This window comes from Chiloscyllium plagiosum, unplaced genomic scaffold, assembly GCF_037043375.1.
Source record: "Chiloscyllium plagiosum isolate Xiang-an unplaced genomic scaffold, Cpla_swu_hap1 HiC_scaffold_27, whole genome shotgun sequence".
Taxonomy (NCBI): Eukaryota; Metazoa; Chordata; class Chondrichthyes; order Orectolobiformes; family Hemiscylliidae; genus Chiloscyllium; species Chiloscyllium plagiosum.
The window spans coordinates 9554562-9576203 of record NW_028270165.1 but is presented as its reverse complement, the minus strand read 5'-3'; the positions used below and the strand labels follow the sequence as shown (position 1 = coordinate 9576203).

At 48.4% G+C, this 21642-nt stretch overlaps 1 protein-coding gene across 1 annotated transcript in view; it reads right to left on the bottom strand.

The window, feature by feature from the left end:
- Window positions 1–16121: 16121 nt before the first annotated feature.
- Window positions 16122–21642, bottom strand: part of LOC148143044 (uncharacterized) — a 36714-nt gene continuing 31193 nt past the window's right edge. Inside the window, exon 3 of the mRNA XM_087975777.1 lies at window positions 16122–17878. Within this exon, the coding sequence (XP_087831903.1) occupies window positions 16673–17878 (1206 nt within the window). The 3' untranslated portion in view covers window positions 16122–16672. The remainder of the gene's footprint in view (window positions 17879–21642) is intronic.

The following is a 21642-nucleotide window of genomic DNA, read 5'->3' as shown; positions in this document are numbered from 1 at the left end:
GGGTCTGTTTCTGTGCTGTACATCTCTATGACTCCAGTCGCATTTGCTATCACTTGGCCCTGACCCATCTGAACCCTTCATATTCATATGCCCATCCAGGAGCCTTTTAACTTGTCATCGTATCAGCACCCACCACTTCCTCTGGCAGCTCACGCCATCGCTCAAGCGACTCCATGTTGAAAGCGTCTGATCTGGTGCACCAAATGACACCAGGATAATCTCAGATCATTCCAGATCGCATCGATACTCAGTCAGTGGCTTTCCCGATCAGGATGTTGTACGTGATCAAACAGGTTAGTGGGTAGGCGATCCCCCACATCTTAGTTCAAGTATCTCTATGAGAACTCCCTTACTGGAGGGTCCCTTGGAGACACTTCAACTGGACTTCATTGAGTTGTAGAAATGAGTTGAGTTGCTATAAATGTGTTTTGCTTATTGCTGATGTCTTTTGTAAGTGGATTGAAGCCTAACCTCCTCCTAACGCTACTGCTGAGACTGTGACGAAGATTTTGTTTAAGGAAATAATTCCCTGCTTCAGTATACCTGCGTGCATTGGCTCGGACAATGGACCACATTTTGTAGGTAATATTAACGGAGAACTCTGTTCCCAGCTTTGTATTTGTCGGCAACTGCATGGTGCTTATCCTCAGGCGGCCGGCATTGTTGAATGTTTTAACCAGATGCAAGACTAAACTTGCCAAATTAATGGCAGAGAGTGGCCTCTCCTGGTTATGCTAATCCCTGTGGCGTTATTCCAGATGCGATCCATGTCTGTGGGCAAGACACGACTGTCTCCAGCTGAGAGTTTCTCTGGTCACTGCCTCCGTACCCCTTGGAACGATTCGGCTCCCTTCTGAGTCCACTTCCACCACATGACCAAAGCAATCATTGGTTATGTTCTTGCTCTAACCAATGTTATGTGTGCCTTTGACTCCCAGGAGCGTGCGGCTTACAGCGATGTTCCCTCCCTTTCAGCCTCGTCACGGGTAGAGCCTGGTTCGTTGGTGCTCGTCAAGAACTGGACTGGCAAAGGTCTCCAACCTCGTTGGGATGGCCCCTTCCAGGTTTTACTTCCCACCCCTACGGCGGTCCCAGTCGCTGGGCGCTCAGCTTGGGTCCAACTGCACCATTGTAAATTGATTGACCGCACCAATCAAAAGGGGGGAAGAGGAGGAGAGAATCCTGGAATCTCAAAAAAAGGGTTGGCCCATGTCCAGTTGGGTTTTGAATTTTGCTGTTGTTCTAATGTTAATCTTATTACAGATACTTGAACTAAGAGGAGGGACATGTGGGGGATCGCCTATCTCCTCACCTTTCTGATCACGTACAACATCCTGATGGGGAAAGCCACTAAGTATGGATGCGACCAGGAATGATCAGAGATTATCCACCACCCATGCTGAGGAGATGTCGTCCAGTGCACCGGACCAGACGCCTTTGACGTGTGGAACGTGATGAAGATTCATTATTGCAATGGACTCTTACATCAGAAAGACCAGATGGTCCATCTGGACAGTAGAAATCAGTGAGAGTTATCATGTCGTTACCATGTTTTTTTTGATTTTACATGCAGACGCAAGCCTAGTCAGGATAAAAATGATCAACCCTGTTATTATGGTAAATATGCCCAGGAACATAGTCCCTTTTTGTAGGACGGGCCAACTCGAGAAAAGAGAAGCCTGATAGGGGAAACTCCTCAATCCACAAACAACTTATTTATACAGGCCCACAGAACGCTCTTCACCCCAGAGGCAGTAGTATGTTACTCCTCTCTATCGGGAGATGACTTACCTGCCCCGTCCCCAGTCCCTGATTCCAATCTATTCATCAGATTTCCTACTGTCGACCCCATGAAGAGAAATATCACTTTCCAATACCTCGGGTCTGTGTATACAAACAGCTGGTGTAACACTGGCTGGGGTACAGCAGGCCTTATGCGGCACATGGACGTGGAACGGAACCCTTCCCTTGTGCATTTATAGGCCTTTTCTCTTTTCAGAACCTGATACTGTCACCAAGACCATGTACAATAGAGCTAAAGGAGAGCCCAATGGGAACAGCATTCTGAGGACCATTGTCTCCCATACAGTGCGAGTGCTCGAGTCACTTGGCCCATTTTTACAGCGCTCAAGCGACTCCTCTGTGCCACCGTGGGCGGCACGGTGGCACAGTGGTTAGCACTGCTGCCTCACAGCTCCAGAGACCCGGGTTCAATTCCCGCCTCAGGCGACTGACTGTGTGGAGTTTGCACATTCGCCCCGTGTCTGCGTGGGTTTCCTCCGGGTGCTCCGGTTTCCTCCCACAGTCCAAAGATGTGCAGGTCAGGTGAATTGGCCATGGTAAATTGCCCATAGTGTTAGGTAAGGGGTAGATGTGTAGGGGTATGGGTGGGTTGCGTTTCGGCGGGGCGATGTGGACTGATAGGGGAAACTCCTCAATCCACAAATAACATATTTATACAGGCCCACAGAACGCTATTCACCCCAGAGGCAGTACTATGTTACTCCTCTCTATCGGGAGATGACTTACTTGCCCCGTCCGCAGTCTCCGATTCCAATCTATTCATCACTGTTTCCACACTGTAAGTAACCAAATCTAATCTAATCTAAAAAGTCGACCCTTTGCTCCTGTAGATCTGACCAGACCCCCTGCTGTAACATTTCAGTAACCTACTTTGAAAAACTCTCCCTAATATACACCAAACCAGACTATTATTTCTTAAGGTAAAGGAAAAGCTACCAATTTCCTTGTCCTGGATGGCAAAGATGTCCCTCATAAGGTCACCATCGGAGCCCTTGTTCCCACAACAGTACCTTGTCCTGGCCAGTGGACAAGTCGATGGAACCTCCATCTGAGGAGGATGCAGCGGTCGCTCTCAGCCAACCTTGCTCCAATTGGAAGGATCCCAAGGGACTGGGTGACAATACAGGACACCCGATAGGCTGGGGAATCCAGAGTACCCTGACGTTGGGAGGATCGGCAGGAGTGACAAGTTAAAAGAACCGCAATTCCCTCTTTTGCGGCCTGACCATTCGAGGAAATAAGACTAAAGAGGCTCTGGAACAGAGTAAACTGGGATTATCAGACCTGTGTCTTTACTCTATGCAGAATCGGTATGCCTTAGACTATATACTCACCCGGGAGGGTGAGGTCTGCACCATTGTCCAAGATAAATGCACTATGGGCATTCCCGATCTCACTGGCAATATTAACTAAGATACAAGAAGAGATCCAGAATGACTGAAGGGACCAGTTGGGGAAACTGCAGAACGGGCTGATGGTACAATTGGCTTATCAATTTAGCTATGTCTGTTTGTTGGTATTGGTATTGTTAGGTGTTTAATTGCTAGGCTTATGAGGTCCCTTAGTGATATAGATTTGCCCCAGAAGATGTTCCTTTTGCGATCCGATGGTTCACCCACACGTGTCGATGGCGATGATAAATATGACCAGACGAGCTGCGAGGATGGTGGTGTTGCTCTACAGGATGTTGATGGCTGTACCACCTTGAAGGGCATTTGTTTGGACTAGCCTTCTCTTTCAGTGATCGCGGTGCAATCAAAGGGAGGAATGAGGGTGTGGGCATCTGGGTGAGAAAGCCTATAGCCTTAAAACTTGTCTTTAAACATTCAGACTAAAATGTAATGCTGAATTATTGAATACATTTACTGCACTAGAAAATAAACCGGCAGGTAGGCTCAGAAAGAGGAGAGAACTTAAAGATAGGGACACCTGGGCTCACCAAGCGATAACAGGATGCTGTGAGGCAATTAAGAACGATTGCCTCAGCATCAGTGAACCTGTGTGAACAGGACCCCAAGTGATAACATTCACAGCCGTTCCCTTGTGAGACCATTTTAGTGCTGAGGCTGTTGGAAACTTAACTCTTAGTGCTTATGTGCTATGGATTTAAATGAATTGCATTTTGGGACTTTATGATGATATTGAGTAGCCATTACTGGTTATTAAATACAAACTCTGTAAAAGGAAATATTGATAAAGCTTTACCTTACTTGCTGCAGCCGAAGCTCCAGCGGAGGAAACAGGCCGCGGGCATACTTCCAGCTTTGGGATGGCCACGCCCCCTGGTCCTTGTCCCGCCCCTCCTCCGCCAAAGCGACGCGTAAGCCCCGCCCCTTCTGAACGCAGATCGTAAACCCCGCCCCCAGACTAACCCCGCCCCCAGACTAAACCCGCCCCTCCTGGTAAACCCCGCCCACCCAGGTGTATTTGAAAGCACTGGCTTCTGCAGCGCTGCTCCTTCTGCGGGTAGCTGTGCTGCAGGATCATAAGACACAGAATTAATAGCAAAACATCACAGTGTCATGCAACCGATGCAATATTTGGAACAAACCTGGACCGCTGCTGAGTCCTTCATCTTTTAGAATGGGTTGCAGGTTTCAGTTCATCAATATATAAATTCCGGAACTTTAGATCACATTCCCTACAGTGTGGAAACAGGCCCTTCGGCCCAACAAGTCCACACCGACCCGCCGAAGAGCAAAACACCCAGCCCCATTCCCCGTCACCTAACACTACGGGGCAATTTAGCTTGGCCAATTCACCCTAACCCACACGTCTTTGGACTGTGGGAGGAAACCCACACAGACGCGGCACGGGTGGGGGGAGGGAATTGAACCGGGGGCTCTGGTGCTGTGAGGCAGCAGTGCTAACCACAAAAAAAAGACAGATAGGGATGCAAGGCAGGATTTCAGGGAACGAGGGTGGAAGCTGAGGGTTAGAACAAACAGAGTGATTATCTTTGGTTTGTTGCCTCCTTTCCCAGGTATCTGACCCTTGTATTTCGTGTCCTCCCCTACCCTTCCTGTTATCCCTTGATCCCAGTCTCCTTTTTGTTATTTCTTCTACTGCCTCCACCATCATTTTGGCTTTCTGTTTCTGATTCTCGTCTTCCCTTTTCACATACACTTTCTGTGCCTCACGTAACAGCTCTTCCATCTGTCTTTCACTCCATCCATCGAATTTCTGTAATTTCTTTTGTATGTCCGGCCATGATTTAGTTACTAACTGGACCTTTAAGAGTCCCTGTGTTATCTGATTATCGGGATCCATTCCCAAACACCTCCTTGTGGCCTCCTTGAGCCTTTTAAGAAATGCAGAAGTGGTTCCATCCTTCTCTTGTTGTACTTCAAAGTCGTTAACAAAGTTTTATGATCTTGGTGCCACCTCTTTAATTCCTAATATTCCCATTTCTCATAGATCCCGCATTGACTCCCTATCTTTGTCATTATTTTCCAAATGAGGGTCAACATTTGGGAATTTCTGTTCTGCTGGGGCCCCTTCTTCCCCAACTGCGTGCCTCTTTTCCCATTCCTATAAAGCTGCTTTCCTAATCATACCTCGTTCTTCCCCTGAAAATAACGTTCCTAAAATTGCCATCAGTTCTCCCCAGGTATATAAATTAGGCCCTAGGAATTGCTCTAATTGTTCGGCTAGTCCAACCGGAACCTCTATTAAACTTTTCATTTCCTTTGTAAAGACCCTAACTTCACTGCTCGTTAAGGGAGCGTTTACATATCCGATTTTACCTTCCCCAATCGGAACCTCTCGTAAGGGACATAATTTTACATTTTCCATTATCTCTGCCCCTCCTTTACGTGTGGTGGCTCAAGTGTCTCTGGGGCCCCCCCCCAGGTTCTGCATCTTTTAGTTCAGAGTCCGTTCCCATTTCTGTGTCTGGACTCAGTTCTACTTCGGGAGCTGTAGGCTCGTTCCGGGGAGTAGTATATGGGGGCGGCAAACATGTTAAGGGATCCCATTGTGGCTTCCCTTGTTCATTCTTTTTCTGTTCTTTCCCTGATTCCTCCCTATTCATGGGACATAATTTTACTCCCGCGCTCCCTATCCAACAAACCGCATAATCGGACTCTTTTTGACTGTACGCTTCTTTCCGATTGACATATATATTAAGATCTTGACACAGCCAATCCTCATCGGACCGATATTTGGGCCAAAAAATACCAGGCGCCTTAATACTTTCTCCAGTCCAGACAAAACAACAATAGTAGTTTACCATTATAGCCTTATCTTTCCCCCGTGTCGGGGAGTTGTGTTCCCAATTTCCCAACATTCTCCCCAAAGGACTGTCGGGTGAAATATATTCCCCTTTAACGTTATTTACAGATCAATCATTACCCAGGCAACTTCCCGTGCCTCACATCATTGCTAATTTAATTAATCTTAACGAGGTCCGGTGTCACCTTCTTCCACACCCCCTTCAGGGTCCTGACTAGTGTTAAGACGGACCCGGAGGGTCCCGTCTTTGCGTGTTCTTTTGGAAGGAGAGACTCACACTGGCAACTATGATTAGACGCAGACAGCAGTTTATTCACAGAATCTTAACTGATACAACGAATCTACAGGCATGCATTCGTTGGAGAAGGCGTTCTGCCTTCCCGTTCAAAGTTGACACAATTATACTTCGCGCTGCCTGGAGTCCCCGGTCAGTTCGCCTTCCCCATTGGTCCATTCATCTGCGCGCGCTGGGGATCCGTCGTCCTATTGGCCGCATCGAAGTGCCTGTCCAGCTCCTGCTGTGCTTGACAATGGCTCAGCCATCCCCGGGAGCGGTTCCGATCCCGTATTCAATAGTTCATTGTTTCAAGGAATTACTATGCGTCTGACAGGCTAGCCATTTTCAATAGTTTTAGTTTAACTAAATTGTCAATTACACTTATCATCTTTAGACTTAAATAGAGCCATTCACACTCACTAGTTACAGGTTCTGATAGAGCAATTCACACTTGTCTAACAGTTACAGATTCCGATCAGTTTCTTTATTAATCCCGAGTTTCGATGGGGCAATTGATACTGGCTGGTTTTTACAGGCTCCAAGATTTAATTAACATTATGCATATCCCTTACAAGCTCCAGCAGTCATGCAATCGCCTGCAGCAGCTCGCTTGGCTGTTGTTAACCATTTCAGGGCTGGAAGTGTCACCCTCCCTAGCCCTACATTAAACACCGCAGTGAAATCTCCCCAACATTCCCTCCCTTGGCCTCTACTGAGGCCACACCAACCCATGTAAACAGTAACGAACGTAAGAGGGCCGGAAGGGGGAAAGTAAACCACATAGGGTGCCACGTCTGCTGTCCAAGAAAAGAAGTGCAAATGCCCATCCGCTACGGTGGTGTGTGGTTTGTCTCGTGTTTCCTTGTACAACAAACGAGAAGATGTAAGGGCATACTGCCCACAGTCAGGTATACGCCAGCGACCGGAAACCCAATGGAACAGTGTACTGTGCCCCGGCCTTCCTGCCGGCCAGAATGGCTCACCGGCCTGCAGGCCCGTCCAGGCGTCTGATGTGTGTACTGCAGGCCATGTGGTCGGAGGCAATCTCCTCCCAGTGCACAGCGCAATTGCACCTGTGCCAGGCTGACCCGTGCCCGAGGAGAGTCTTCCGCCACTGGACAACCTCCAGTCAGTAACGGACAGCAACCTCCAGCCAGGTGCCGCTGAGGACAGAGCCGGGCAGTGGCAACCTGGTCAAAACCCACATAGAGCCTCCGATTGCAGGGTAGTAGTTACTGGTGTGACCAGCAGTTGGATCCCGGGGCATACAGTACTTCTCGGCCCCTGACTGCAGCGTACAGTATAGGTTAAAGTGCTGCCAATGTAGGTGGGCAAAACTAACACGGAAGGGGTTTATTATATTCTTCGAACAGCAGATGCTACATTGAGGGAGAAGGAATAGTATTGGGTAAAAGTAGGGGAAAAACGAAAACATAAGCACACCTATTGGAGCCCCGTACCCTACGGAAATAGATGACCCTCAAATAGGTCTGTCACCGTGAGCAGTGTGAATTGCCGTACATTAATGATAATCCCCCGTCTACCGGGAACGGATATGCGCGCAAACTGTAGCATCTGTATCTATCCAAGAGAGAAAAAAAATAATCATTATAAACCGCAAGCATCGAGAAAAATCATTATAAAGCACAGGCAACAGTAGACAAATCATTATAAACCGCAAGCATCGAGAAAAAAAATCATTATAAAGCACAGGCAACAGTAGACAAATCATTACAAACCGCAAGCATCGAGAAAAATCATTATAAAGCACAGGCAACAGTAGACAAATCATTATAAACCGCAAGCATCGAGAAAAATCATTATAAAGCACAGGCAACAGTAGACAAATCATAAACCGCAAGCATCGAGAAAAAAAATCATTATAAACCACAGGGAGGCAATCCGGCTGTCAGCTGGGTAAGCTTTCTAGGATTTAAGTACTCGAATCAGCAGGAGATCCCCCCCAGCCCGCCAGCTGTGTAAATATATTAAAGGTACTTGAAAAGTGATTACCTAGAACTCTAGCAATTTCACCACAGGCCGTTGGCTGTGTAAACAGCAAGGACCCTTTGAGGTAAAAGCTGGGTGAGTTTCCGATTTAAACGGACAGATGACCCAGCGCTGGGTCTGTGGAAGACAGCACCCACATCCGGATGAAAGTGAGGGAATCGGGCACTAGGGTTAACTGTACATCTGAGCGGCTGGAGGCACCAGCTCCAGCGCGGCGGTCTTTGCCCCCACCTGCTCTAGAATCTTCCCAAACTGTTCCAAGATATGTGTAGCCGTCTTGGAGGCCTGCCCTTCGACTTTCATCTTTAGGGAACCAGTTCTTAACCCGCCACAGCTTGAGACTATTCTCTAGGTTTCGGACCTTTCGTTTAGCCTCCATAGCAGTATTATTCTCCCTTAACTGGGTCCTGATCTCCCCCAATATCTCCCCTGTTGGTGGCCGCGAGTCGGGGGTTTTCGGGACTGGGTGGACTCGTCAGTGTACGCATCAGTGGGTAAAGTAACAGTCGCGGCTAAATAGTCTAGCTCGGGGGTGCCCACCCCGCGGGGGGCTTGCCTAGCACAATTGTTTGGAGAGCCGAATAATGTGGCGACCTGTAGAGACCGTCCAGAATCGTGATCATTAATGTGGGATTTTTAAATGTTTCTCTCAATCTTGTCAGGATAATTCCCTTTTGTTCTGGTGCTTGGGCAATCACCAGGTCCAACTTTTCCTTATGCAGGGCTATGCTATCCAGCAGTAACTGACTGTGAATAGGCATGTCCCCACTGTCCCTGCAGTGCCACCAGGGCACTCCGGGACGTGCTGTCCTGAGGTGAGTCAACTTAGGTGGTCCGAAATTCAGGTCCCCCATGTCGGATCTCCCCTGAAGGGAACCGCTTCAAAAACAGTACGTCTTTCAAAACCTGACCTTCGCGTGGTAGATCTCTGCTCTTAACAACCGGTCTAAGGCAGACGTCTGTACGGTTACACCCTCTTCATAAGAAGAGCTCCGACCTCTGTCACCCCGGGTATGTTTGGTGGTCACAACAAATATACAAACCAAAAGTCCGTCAGGTTTAAGTGCTCAGTAACATGGATCCAGGAAGTCGAATATGGTCAGCGCTCAGGTAGGAAACGTCAGGTAATCGTCAGGCAGAACTATCTGCAAAATCGGGCAAAACAGATATGCGCTCTGGCTCCGAAAGCCACGCTAGAGATTCAGGGGAAAAAACACACGGGAAAAAACACATGCGCTCCGGCTCCGAAAGCCACGCTAGTGATTCACACTCTGGGTAAAAATATATATGCGCTCCGGCTCCGAAAGCCACGCTAGAAATTCACACACTGGGTACAAATATATATGCGCTCCGGCTCCGAAAGCCACGCTAGAAATTCACACACTGGGTACAAATATATATGCGCTCCGGCTCCGAAAGCCACGCTAGAAATTCACACACTGGGTACAAATATATATGCGCTCCGGCTCCGAAAGCCACGCTAGAAATTCACACACTGGGTACAAATATATATGCGCTCCGGCTCCGAAAGCCACGCTAGAAATTCACACTCTGGGTACAAATATATATGCGCTCCGGCTCCGAAAGCCACGCTAGAAATTCACACTCTGGGTACAAGTATATATGCGCTCCGGCTCCGAAAGCCACGCTAGAAATTCACACACTGGGTACAAATATATATGCGCTCCGGCTCCGAAAGCCACGCTAGAAATTCACACACTGGGTACGTCAAAAGGTTAGTAAAAGCTTACCAGTCAGGACTCTGCGATGCTGCTGTCAAATTGATCAGGTTTTTTTTTTGGGTTGGTGAGGGTCGGAGAGCAGACAAGAAACTAACTGAGAGTAAATCTAACTACTGGAAGCCTTGGATTTAACAGGCGCTTCCCCACCTTTAGAAAACTTCGGCCGAAGGTTGTCTGCTCCCTGATCCGCCAACGTTGCCAACTTGCCGTTGTCTCTTTCCCTTCCCGCGTCAGGCTCACCAAATGTTAAGACGGACCCGGAGGGTTCCGTCTTTGCGTGTTCTTTTGGAAGGAGAGACTCACACTGGCAACTATGATTAGACGCAGACAGCAGTTTATTCACAGAATCTTAACTGATACAACGAATCTACAGGCATGCATTCGTTGGAGAAGGCGTTCTGCCTTCCCGTTCAAAGTTGACACAATTATACTTCGCGCTGCCTGGAGTCCCCGGTCAGTTCGCCTTCCCCATTGGTCCATTCATCTGCGCGCGCTGGGGATCCGTCGTCCTATTGGCCGCATCGAAGTGCCTGTCCAGCTCCTGCTGTGCTTGACAATGGCTCAGCCATCCCCGGGAGCGGTTCCGATCCCGTATTCAATAGTTCATTGTTTCAAGGAATTACTATGCGTCTGACAGGCTAGCCATTTTCAATAGTTTTAGTTTAACTAAATTGTCAATTACACTTATCATCTTTAGACTTAAATAGAGCCATTCACACTCACTAGTTACAGGTTCTGATAGAGCAATTCACACTTGTCTAACAGTTACAGATTCCGATCAGTTTCTTTATTAATCCCGAGTTTCGATGGGGCAATTGATACTGGCTGGTTTTTACAGGCTCCAAGATTTAATTAACATTATGCATATCCCTTACAAGCTCCAGCAGTCATGCAATCGCCTGCAGCAGCTCGCTTGGCTGTTGTTAACCATTTCAGGGCTGGAAGTGTCACCCTCCCTAGCCCTACATTAAACACCGCAGTGAAATCTCCCCAACACTAGACACCTTACTCATCCGATTAATCTGACCAACTATATGCTTTTTGAGACTTCAACTGTTCTCCATAAATCACTTTTATGTAAGGATAAAAGAGATTAGTTAGAAACTGATTAGCACTGATTAGTGGTTAGCACTGCTGCCTCACAGCGCCAGAGACCTGGGTTCAATTCCCACCTCAGGCGACTGACTGTGTGGAGTTTGCACGTTCTCCCCGTGTCTGCGTGGGTTTGCTCCGGTTTCCTCCCACAGTCCAAAGATGTGCAGGTTAGGTGAATTGACCATGCTAAATTGCCCCTCGTGTTAGGTAAGGGGTAAACGTAGGGGTATGGGTGGGTTGCGCTTCGGCGGGGCGGTGTGGACTTGTTGGGCCGAAGGGCCTGTTTCCACACTGTAAGTAATCTAATCTAATCTAATCTAATCTGATAGTAAGGCAGTCATGACCTGTAAAAAGAACAGGAGTTAACATTTTATTTCATAATCTGTAAAATCCTTAACCTGAAAAGAAATCATGTTAAAATTTCCATAGAAGAAATCAGATTCAAAACAGTCCTGGATCTCAAGCTCCAGGGAACAAAGCAGAAACATTCAATCACCAACAAACAAATGTGCATTCAAACCAAATCACAAAGGGTTAAACTTGCTAGTTGCTGTACAGCTCTTTCTCTCTCTCTCTCTCTCTCACGCACACACACACACACACACACACACACACACAGACACCGTGTCTCACAGACACTTTGAGCTTTCCGCAACGACTCCCCTAGCTTTTGAATATTCAGCTGGACGTCTGGCCATAAGTTAGTTATGAAGGGCATCCTCAGTAGCCCTTCTGACACGGGCTGTTTTCCATTGACATATGCTTAATTTTATATATCACCAATTCCCCATACTTTTATATGTCCCGACCACCAAGGGAAGACATAAAAGGTCTCTCTTCTTACCTTGGTCTGTGCACAGAGTTACCTGGTCATTTCAGTGCACCCCGTCCCGCAGCAATTCTTGCAGCAAATACCGCTGCCCCCGGTCACCCGGATATATCCTTTAAGACCTTTCCCTACCCGGGTCTTGTGCACAAGAGCTGCCCGACAGAACCCACCGCGTCTGCCCGCCTTGTTTCCAGGGTCTCCCAGTCTGGATCGTACTCGCCCAAACCGCGAATGACAAGCAAGGGAGTCGGAGATCACCGAAATCGGCGAGGTGCACCTCCACGGTCATCCCAAGAGTGTCGAGCGGTCTGAGTCCTGGATCCCGGAACGAGGCCCCCAATTGTGAGAAACAGAACTCACTCACAAATCAATCAGCCTGAGACAAAGCCTTGGAAACAAGAACAATTTATTACAGTCTTCTAAGTACTGGACGCTTCTGCAATCAAGCAGAAATGTGTGTCAAAACAGAGCCTGTTCGCTTTCTTATTCAGTTTACAAGTTGCGGAATCACTTTACTTCAGGTTTATTGTGAAATACCCCTGCTGCTTCTTTTTGTGGTCAACTACAACACTTTAAAGTTATTCCCTAGCTTAAAACTATTTTCTTTAAAAGACCCTCTATATTCATTAAAGTCTTAGCCTTATGTATGCTACATGCTACAAGAATTCCGCTTCCCTTCCCCCTACTACACCCCCTCACCCATCCGCAAAAACATTTCTAATCTCCCACAGAAAGAGGGATAGGGATGTAAGGCAGGATTTCAGGGAGCTAGGGTGGAAGCTGAGGGCTAGAACAAACAGAGTGGTTATCTCTGGTTTGTTACCCGTGCCACGTGATAGCAAGGCAAGGAATAGGGAGATATATCAGCTGAACACCTGGCTGCAAGGATGGTGCAGGAGGGAGGGTTTCAGGTTTTTGGATAATTGGGACTCATTCTGGGGAAGGTGGGACTTGTACAAACAGGACAGTCTTCACTTGAACCAGAGGGGTACTAATATCCTGGGTGGGAAATTTGCTGGTGCTATTCGGGTGGGTTTAAACTAGCTCAGCAGGGGGATGGGAACCGGGGTGTGTAGCTGCAATGCACAGGAGGATGAGAGTAGGAAGGACAGGGACAGGATTTCAGGGTCACAGGAATGTGCTGGCAGACAGTGAAGTGATTTGAAGTGTGTCTACTTCCATGCCAGAGTATCCACAATAAGGAAGGTGAGCTTGCAGCACAGATAGGTACCTGCGACTTGGATGTTGTGGCCATTTCGGAGACATGGAGAGAGCAGGGTGAGGAATGGATGTTGCAGGTTCCAGGGTTTTGATCTTTCATTAAGAACAGCCAAGGCGGTAAAAGAGGGAGAGGCGTGGCCTTGTTAGTCAAGGATAGTATAACGGTGGCTGACAGAACTTTTGATGAGGACTCGTCTACTCAGGTAATGTGGGCTGAGGTTAGAAACAGGAGAGGAGAGGTCACACTGCTTGGAGTTTTTTATAGGCCTCCGCAGAGTTCCAGGGAGGTGGAAGAGGGGATTAGCAAAATTATTCTGGGTAGGAGTGAAAGGAACAGGGTGGTCATTATGGGGGACTTTAACTTGCCCAACATTGACTGGAAATGCTTTCATTCCAGTACGTCGTATGGATCAATTTTTGTCCAGTGTGTGCAGGAGGGCTTTCTGACACAGTATGACGAAGGGCCAACAGGAGGGGAGGTCACACTGGATCTGGTGCTTGGTAATGAACCAGGCCAGGTGTTTGATTTAGTGGAAGGTGAGCACTTTGGAGAGAGTGACCATAATTCAGTTAGGTTTCATTTAGCAATGTAAAGGGATAGGAACATGCCACAGGTCAAGAGTTATCGATGGGGCAAGGGCAATTATAATGCAATTAGGCAAGACTTAGGATGCATAGAATAGGATAGCAAAATACAGGGGATGGGGACAATGGAAGTGTGGAGCTGGTTTAAGGAACAGATGTGTCCTTGATAGGTATGTCCCTGTCAGGCAGGGAGGAAGTGATAAGGGAAGGGAACCGTGGTTTACAACAGACATTGCATCTCTTGTTACAAAGAAGGAGGAGGCTTATGTGATGATGAGGCAAGATGGTTCAGATGAGGCGATGGAGAGTTACAGATCAGCTAGGAAGGATTTAAAGAGAGAGTTAACAGCAAAGAGGGTCATGAGCAGTCTTTAACACATAAATGAGAACCCTAAAGCTTTCTATAGGTATGTGAGGAATAAAAGGATGATTAGGGTAGGAATAGGGCCAATCAAAGACAGAAGTGGGAAATTGAGTGTGGGCCCTGTGGAGATTGGAGAGGTGTTAATGAATATCTCTCATCGGTCTTCACTCAGGAAAAAGAGAATATTGCAGAGGAGAAGAATGAGGTACAAGATATTAGACTCGAAAAGATCAAGGTTAGTTGCACACAGGTGTTATCAATTCTAGAAGGAGTGAAAGTAGACAAGTGCTCTGGGCCGGATGGGATTTATCCAAGGATTCTCTGGGAAGCGAGGGAGGAGATAGCAGAGCCTTTGGCTTTGATATTTGAGTTGTCATTGTCTACAGGTTTAGTACCAGAGTGGAGGATTGCAAATGTTGTGCCCTTGTTCAAGAAGGGCAGCAGAGATGACCCAGGTAATTATAGACCAGTGAGCCTTACTTCTGTTGAAGGAAAGCTTTTGGAAAGGAACATTAGAGATAGGATTTATAATCATTCAGCAAGCAACAATTTATTTTCAGATAGTCAACATGGTTTCATCAAGAGCAGGTCGTGTCTCACAAACCTCAGAGTTTTTTGAGAAGGTTACCAAGCATGTAGATGAGGGTAGGGCAGTTGACGTGGTGTACGTGGACCTCTGTAAAGCCTTTGATAAAGTTCCACATGGTAGGCTGTTGGAGTAAATGCAGAGGCATGGGATTGAGGGTGATTTAGCAGTTTGGATTACAAACTGGCTTTCTGAAAGAAGGCAGCGAGTGGTGGTTTATGGAAAATATTCAGCCTGAAGTCCGGTTACTAGTGGTGTGCCACAAGGATCTGTTTTGGGACGACTGCGGTTTGTCATTTTTTAATTGGCTTAGACACAGGCATAGGTGGATGGATTAGTAAATTTGCAGACGACACTGAAGTCGGTGGAGTGCTGGACAGTTTGGAAGAATGTTACAGGTTGCAGGGGGACTTGGATAAACTGCAGAATTTGGCTGAGAGGTGGCAAATGGAGTTCAATGCAGCTAAATGTGAGGTGATTCACTTTGGGAAGAATAACAGGAAGGCAGTGATCTTGCAGTCCAGGTGCATAGATCCCTGAAAGTTGCCACTCAGGTGGATAGTGCTGTTAAGAAGGCAAACAGTGTATTAGGTTTCATTGGTAGAGGAATTGAGTTCCGGAACTGCAATATCATGCTGCAACTATACAAAACGCTGGTGCAGCCACACTTGGAATATTGTATATAGTTCTGGTCCCCATATTTCAGGAAGGATGTGGGAAGCATTGGAAAAGGTGCAGAGGAGATTTACCAGGTTGTTGCCTGGTCTGGAGGGAGGGTCTTATGAGGAAAGGCTGAGAGACTTGGGTCTGTTCTCATTGGAAAGAAGAAGGCTAAGAGGGGATTTGATAGAGATATATAAGATGATCAGAGGATTAGATAGGGGAGACAGTGAAAGACTTTTTCTTAGGATGGTGACGTCAGTTTCCCAAAGTGAATCACCTCACATTTAGCTGCATTGAACTCCATTTGCCACCTCTCAGCCCAATTCTGCAGTTTATCCAAGTCCCCCTACAACCTGTACAAATTGAGGGGTAATAGATTTAAGACAGATGTCAGAGGCAAGTTCTTTATGCAGAGAGTGGTAAGGGCGTGGAATGCCCTACCTGCTAAAGTAGTCAACTCAGCCACATTAGGGAGATTTAAACATTCCTTAGATAAGCGCATGGTTGATTTTGGGATAGTGTAGGGGAACGAACTGAGAATAGTTCACAGGTCAGCGCAACATCGAGGGCCGAAGGGCCTGTTCTGCGCTGTATTGTTCTATGTTCTTTGTTCTATGTTCTAAACTTATTGCAGGAGGCGGAAAGAAATGAGCAGCTTTAAAACAAAAACCTCTTGGAGCTCAAAGCTTTCAATGAGAGTCTGAGCCCGGTGGTAAGTTCAGGTAACCTTTATTGCAACCCAACTTTGTTACAGTTTCAGATTCCCCTGCAAAAAGCCAGAGAAAAAGCAGTTGCTTTTTGAACAGCTCAAGGTGAAAGTGCACACACCACACCTCCCCTGTCCCACCCCCCTCACTGTCTTTACTGCCAGCACCAAGTTGTCCCTTTGTAATTGGATCCTTGGTACAGCCGTAACCCGGAGGAAGTATTGCCTCACTCAGCAATTTCAACCCATACCCTGTCTCCAAGTAAGTTTCTCCCCACTCCTTTGTCAGGAAGGGGCAGTGTAGAGTCAACCAGACTGCTGTGGGTGTGGGGTCACGTGTAGGCCAGACCGGGTAAAGGATGCAGCTGGAACGACTGAGTGAATCCTTTCCCACAATGGCGGTTCCCTTCCCTAACAAGTGAGAGAGGGAATCAGATGGGGGCTTTCTCCCCCGCACCACCCCCTCCCTCTGCCATCTGTCGTGGCAGGATTCGAACCCGGGAGTCCCCGGAACCGGGTTGATATTCCAATCGATAATGGCACTCGGCCGTCACTCCTTCAATCCCCCTGTGATGGCACGTGAACTCGCTGGTGCTTCCGCAGGTTGCAGGAGCGGGTGAAGCCCTTCCCGCACTGAGAGCAGATGAACGGCCTCTCCCCAGTGTGGACCTGCTGGTGGGTCAGCAGGTGGGAGGCCTGGTTAAAGGCCTTCCCGCATTCGGCGCAGCTGAAGGGCCTCTCCCCGGTGTGGACCCGCTGATGGGTCTGGAGGTTGGAGGAGCAGGTGAAGCCCTTCCCGCACTGAGAGCAGGTGAACGGCCTCTCCCCCGTGTGGACACGCTGGTGGGTCAGCAGGTTGGAGGAAGTGCTGAAGGCCTTCCCACACTCGATGCAGCTGAAGGGCTTCTCCCCTGTGTGGACACGCTGGTGCCTCAGCAGTGTGGAGACCCGGGTAAAGGCCTTCCCGCACTCTGGGCAGCTGAAGGGCCTCTCCCCTGTGTGGACATGCTGGTGGGACAGCAGGTTGGAGGAAGTGCTGAAGGCTTTCCCACACTCGGTGCAGCTGAAGGGCCTCTTCCCCGTGTGGACCCGCTGATGGGTCAGCAGTGTGGAGACCTGGGTAAAGGCCTTCCTGCACTCTGGGCAGCTGAAGGGCCTCTCCCCCGTGTGGACCCGCTGGTGGCTCTTCAGGGTGGAGGAGCAGGTGAAGCCCTTGCCGCACTGAGAGCAGGTGAATGGCCTCTCCCCCGTGTGGACATGCTGGTGGGTCAGCAAGTTGGAGGAAGTGCTGAAGGCCTTCCCACACTCGGGGCAGCTGAAGGGCCTCTCCCCGGTGTGGACCCGCTCGTGGCTCCGCAGGTGAGAGGAGCAGGTGAAGCCCTTCCCGCACTGAGAGCAGGTGAACGGCCTCTCCCTCGTGTGGATGCGCTGGTGGGTCAGCAGGGTGGAGGAATTGCTGAAGGCCTTCCCACACTCAGGGCAGGTGAACGGCCTCTCCCCGGTGTGGGTGCGCTGGTGGGTCAGCAGGGTGGAGGAATTGCTGAAGGCCTTCCCACACTCAGGGCAGGTGAAGGGCCTCTCCCCCGTGTGGTTCTGCTGGTGGGCCAACAGGTGGGAGGAATGTCTGAAGGCCTTCCCGCAGTCGGTGCAGGGGAATGGCCTCTCCCCGGTGTGACTGCGCTGATGAGTCTCCAGGGCAGACGGGAAACAGAAGCCTTTCCCACAGTCGCCACACTTCCACGGTTCCTCCACAGGGCGGGATTCCTCAGGTTTCTCCATGGCCACAGCTTCAGCTGCACACAAACAAGTGTAGAGCCCTTCCCTGCCGTGAAATCCCCTTTCCAGGCCGTATAACTGTTTCAGGCTCCACGCACAGTGCGCTGCAACAGTGGGGTCTCTCGTCAAGTCCCACTGATGCTGAAAACGTCCTCAAACAGGAACCAAAAAGCGTTGATCCCTCTCTCAGAAATCACAGTCAAAAATCGTTGTGGTCCCGATGGATTGTGTGACTGTCAGACATTGACATCAAAGTGAGGACTGCACACACTGGAGAGTCAGTCGAAAAATGTGGCGCTGGAAAAGCACAGCAGGTCAGGCAGCATCCGAGGAGCAGGAGAGTCAATGTTTCGGGCATAAGCCCTTCATCCGTTGATTTTGAAACTTCCCTCTTCAGATTTTCAAATACTCTGCAAAAAGAGATTACAAAAGTCATCACTGACAGTGCAGGGTAGAAATTCAGAACAAGCAATTATACTTGCTGTGGAATATTCTTTTGTTGTTCCACAAAATTGAAAGTACCATCCCACACTCTCTTCCCCCTCTGTTCTCACTCCGCTCTAACTAATTCCCCTGTAGGTGCTGATTCAGGATCTTACAGGGGCAGAAAAAGCAAAAACATCAAGACTGACTTCTCTCTGAATTTTGGATACCTCCACCTGAAAGTTAATATCTTTCACAACACTGGGATCCTGCTGAGAGTGAGCAGGTCTGATTTTGGGAAGCAAAAAAAAAGTGTCAATTCAGGGTAAACCTGCAACGCAGCTTCTTGAGGAAGGACCAGACACAAAATGGTTAATGACCCAGAGAAGGTGGGAGCAAAATGAGACATCAAGGCATTAACACTGACACACATCAGTCAAACTCTTCTGCTCCCAGTCAGGGCAAAACATGCTCTGAAAGTCCAGCCTTCACAACCACACTTCTGCTTTCACTGAAGACAATTAGAATTACACAGCACGGAAACTGACCCTTTGGCCCAACCTGACCAGATTTACTAAATTAATCTAGTCACGTTTGCCATCACTTGGCCCCTATATGGGCCGGGTGCTGGCAGCTGGGACTAAATTAGGTTGGCTATCTTGTCAGCAAGGACGGGTTGGACCGAAGGGTCTGTTTCTGTGCTGTACATCTCTATGACTCCAGTCACATTTGCTATCACTTGGCCCTGACCCATCTGAACCCTTCATATTCATATGCCCATCCAGGAGCCTTTTAACTTGTCATCGTATCAGCACCCACCACTTCCTCTGGCAGCTCACGCCATCGCTCAAGCGACTCCATGTTGAAAGCGCCTGATCTGGTGCACCAAATGACACCAGGATAATCTCAGATCATTCCAGATCGCATCGATACTCAGTCAGTGGCTTTCCCGATCAGGATGTTGTACGTGATCAAACAGGTCAGTGGGTAGGCGATCCCCCACATCTTAGTTCAAGTATCTCTACGAGAACTCCCTTGCTGGAGGGTCCCTTGGAGACACTTCAACTGGACTTCATTGAGTTGGAGAAATGAGTTGAGTTGCTATAAATGTGTTTTGCTTATTGCTGATGTCTTTTGTAAGTGGATTGAAGCCTAACCTCCTCCTAACGCTACTGCTGAGAGTGTGGCGAAGATTTTGTTTAAGGAAATAATTCCCTGCTTCAGTATACCTGCGTGCATTGGCTCGGACAATGGACCACATTTTGTAGGTAATATTAACGGAGAACTCTGTTCCCAGCTTTGTATTTGTCGGCAACTGCATGGTGCTTATCATCCTCAGGCGGCCGGCATTGTTGAATGTTTTAACCAGATGCAAGACTAAACTTGCCAAATTAATGGCAGAGTGTGGCGTCTCCTGGTTATGCTAATCCCTGTGGCCTTATTTCAGATGCGATCCATGTCTGTGGGCAAGACACGACTGTCTCCAGCTGAGAGTTTCTCTGGTCACTGCCTCCGTACCCCTTGGAACGATTCGGCTCCCTTCTGAGTCCACTTCCACCACATGACCAAAGCAATCATTGGTTATGTTCTTGCTCTAACCAATGTTGTGTGTGCCTTTGACTCCCAGGAGCGTGCGGCCTACAGCAATGTTCCCTTCCTTTCAGCCTCGTCACGGGTAGAGCCTGGTTCATTGGTGCTCGTCAAGAACTGGACTGGCAAAGGTTTCCAACCTCGTTGCGATGGCCCCTTCCAGGTTTTACTTCCCACCCCTATGGCGGTCACAGTCACTGGGCGCTCAGCTTGGGTGCAACTGCACCATTGTAAATTGATTGACCGCACCAAATCAAAAGTGGAGAAGAGGAGGAGAGAATCCTGGAATCCCAACAAAAGGAGTGGACCCTGTCCGGTTGGGTTTTTGAATCTTGCTGCTGTTCTAATGTTAATCTTATTACAGATACTTGAACTAGGAGGAGGGACATGTAGGGGATCGCCTATCTCCTCACCTTTCTGATCACGTACAACATCCTGATGGGGAAAGCCACTAAGTATGGATGCGACCAGGAATGATCAGAGATTATCCACCACCCATGCTGAGGAGATGTCATCCAGTGCACCGGACCAGACGCCTTTGACGTGTGGAACGTGATGACGATTGATTATTGCAATGGACTCTTACATCAGAAAGACCAGATGGTCCATCTGGCCAGTAGAAATCAGTGGGAGTTACCATGTCGTTACCATGTTTTTTTTTATTTTACATGCAGACGCAAGCCTAGTGAGGATAAAAATGATCAACCCCGTTATTATGGTAAATATTTTAAGGACGCCCAGGAACACCATCCCTTTTTGCAGGACGGGCCAACTCGAGAAAAGGGAAGCCTGATAGGGGAAACTCCTCAATCCACAAACAACTTATTTATACAGGCCCACAGAACGCTCTTCACCCCAGAGGCAGTAGTATGTTACTCCTCTCTATCGGGAGATGACTTACTTGCCCCGTCCCCAGTCCCCGATTCCATTCTATTCGTCAGACTTCCTACTGTCGACCCTGCGAAGAGAAATATCACTTTCCAATACCTTGGGTCTGTGTATACAAACAGCTGGTGTAACACTGGCTGGGGTACAGCAGGCCTTATGCGGCACATGGACCTGGAACGGAACCCTTCCCTTGTGCATTTATAGGCCTTTTCTCTTTTCAGAACCTGATACTGTCACCAAGACCATGTACAATAGAGCTGAGGGAGAGCCCAATGGGAACAGCATTCTGAGGACCATTGTCTCCTATACAGTGCGAGTGCTCGAGTCACTTGGCCCATTTTTACAGCGCTCAAGCAACTCCTCTTGCAAAATGTCGACCCTTTACTCCTGTAGACCTGACCAGACCCCCTGCTGTAACATTTCAGTAATCTAGTTTGACAAACTCTCCCTAATATACACCAAACCAGACTATTATTTCTTCAGCTAAGGTAAAGCTACCAATTTCCTTGTCCTGGATGGCAAAGATGTCCCTCATAAGGTCACTATCGGAGTCCTTGTTCCCACAACAGTACCTTGTCCTGGCCAGTGGACAAGTCGATGGAACCTCCATCTGAGGAGGATGCAGCGGTCGGTCTCAGCCAACCTTGCTCCAACTGGAAGGATCCCAAGGGACTGGGTGACAATACAGGACACCCGATAGGCTGGGGAATCCAGAGTACCCTGGGGTTGGAAGGATCAGCAGGGGTGACAAGTCAACAGAACCGCAATTCCCTCTTTTGCGGCCTGACCATTCAAGGAAATAAGATTAAAGAGGCTCTGGAACAGAGTAAACTGGGATTATCAGACCTGTG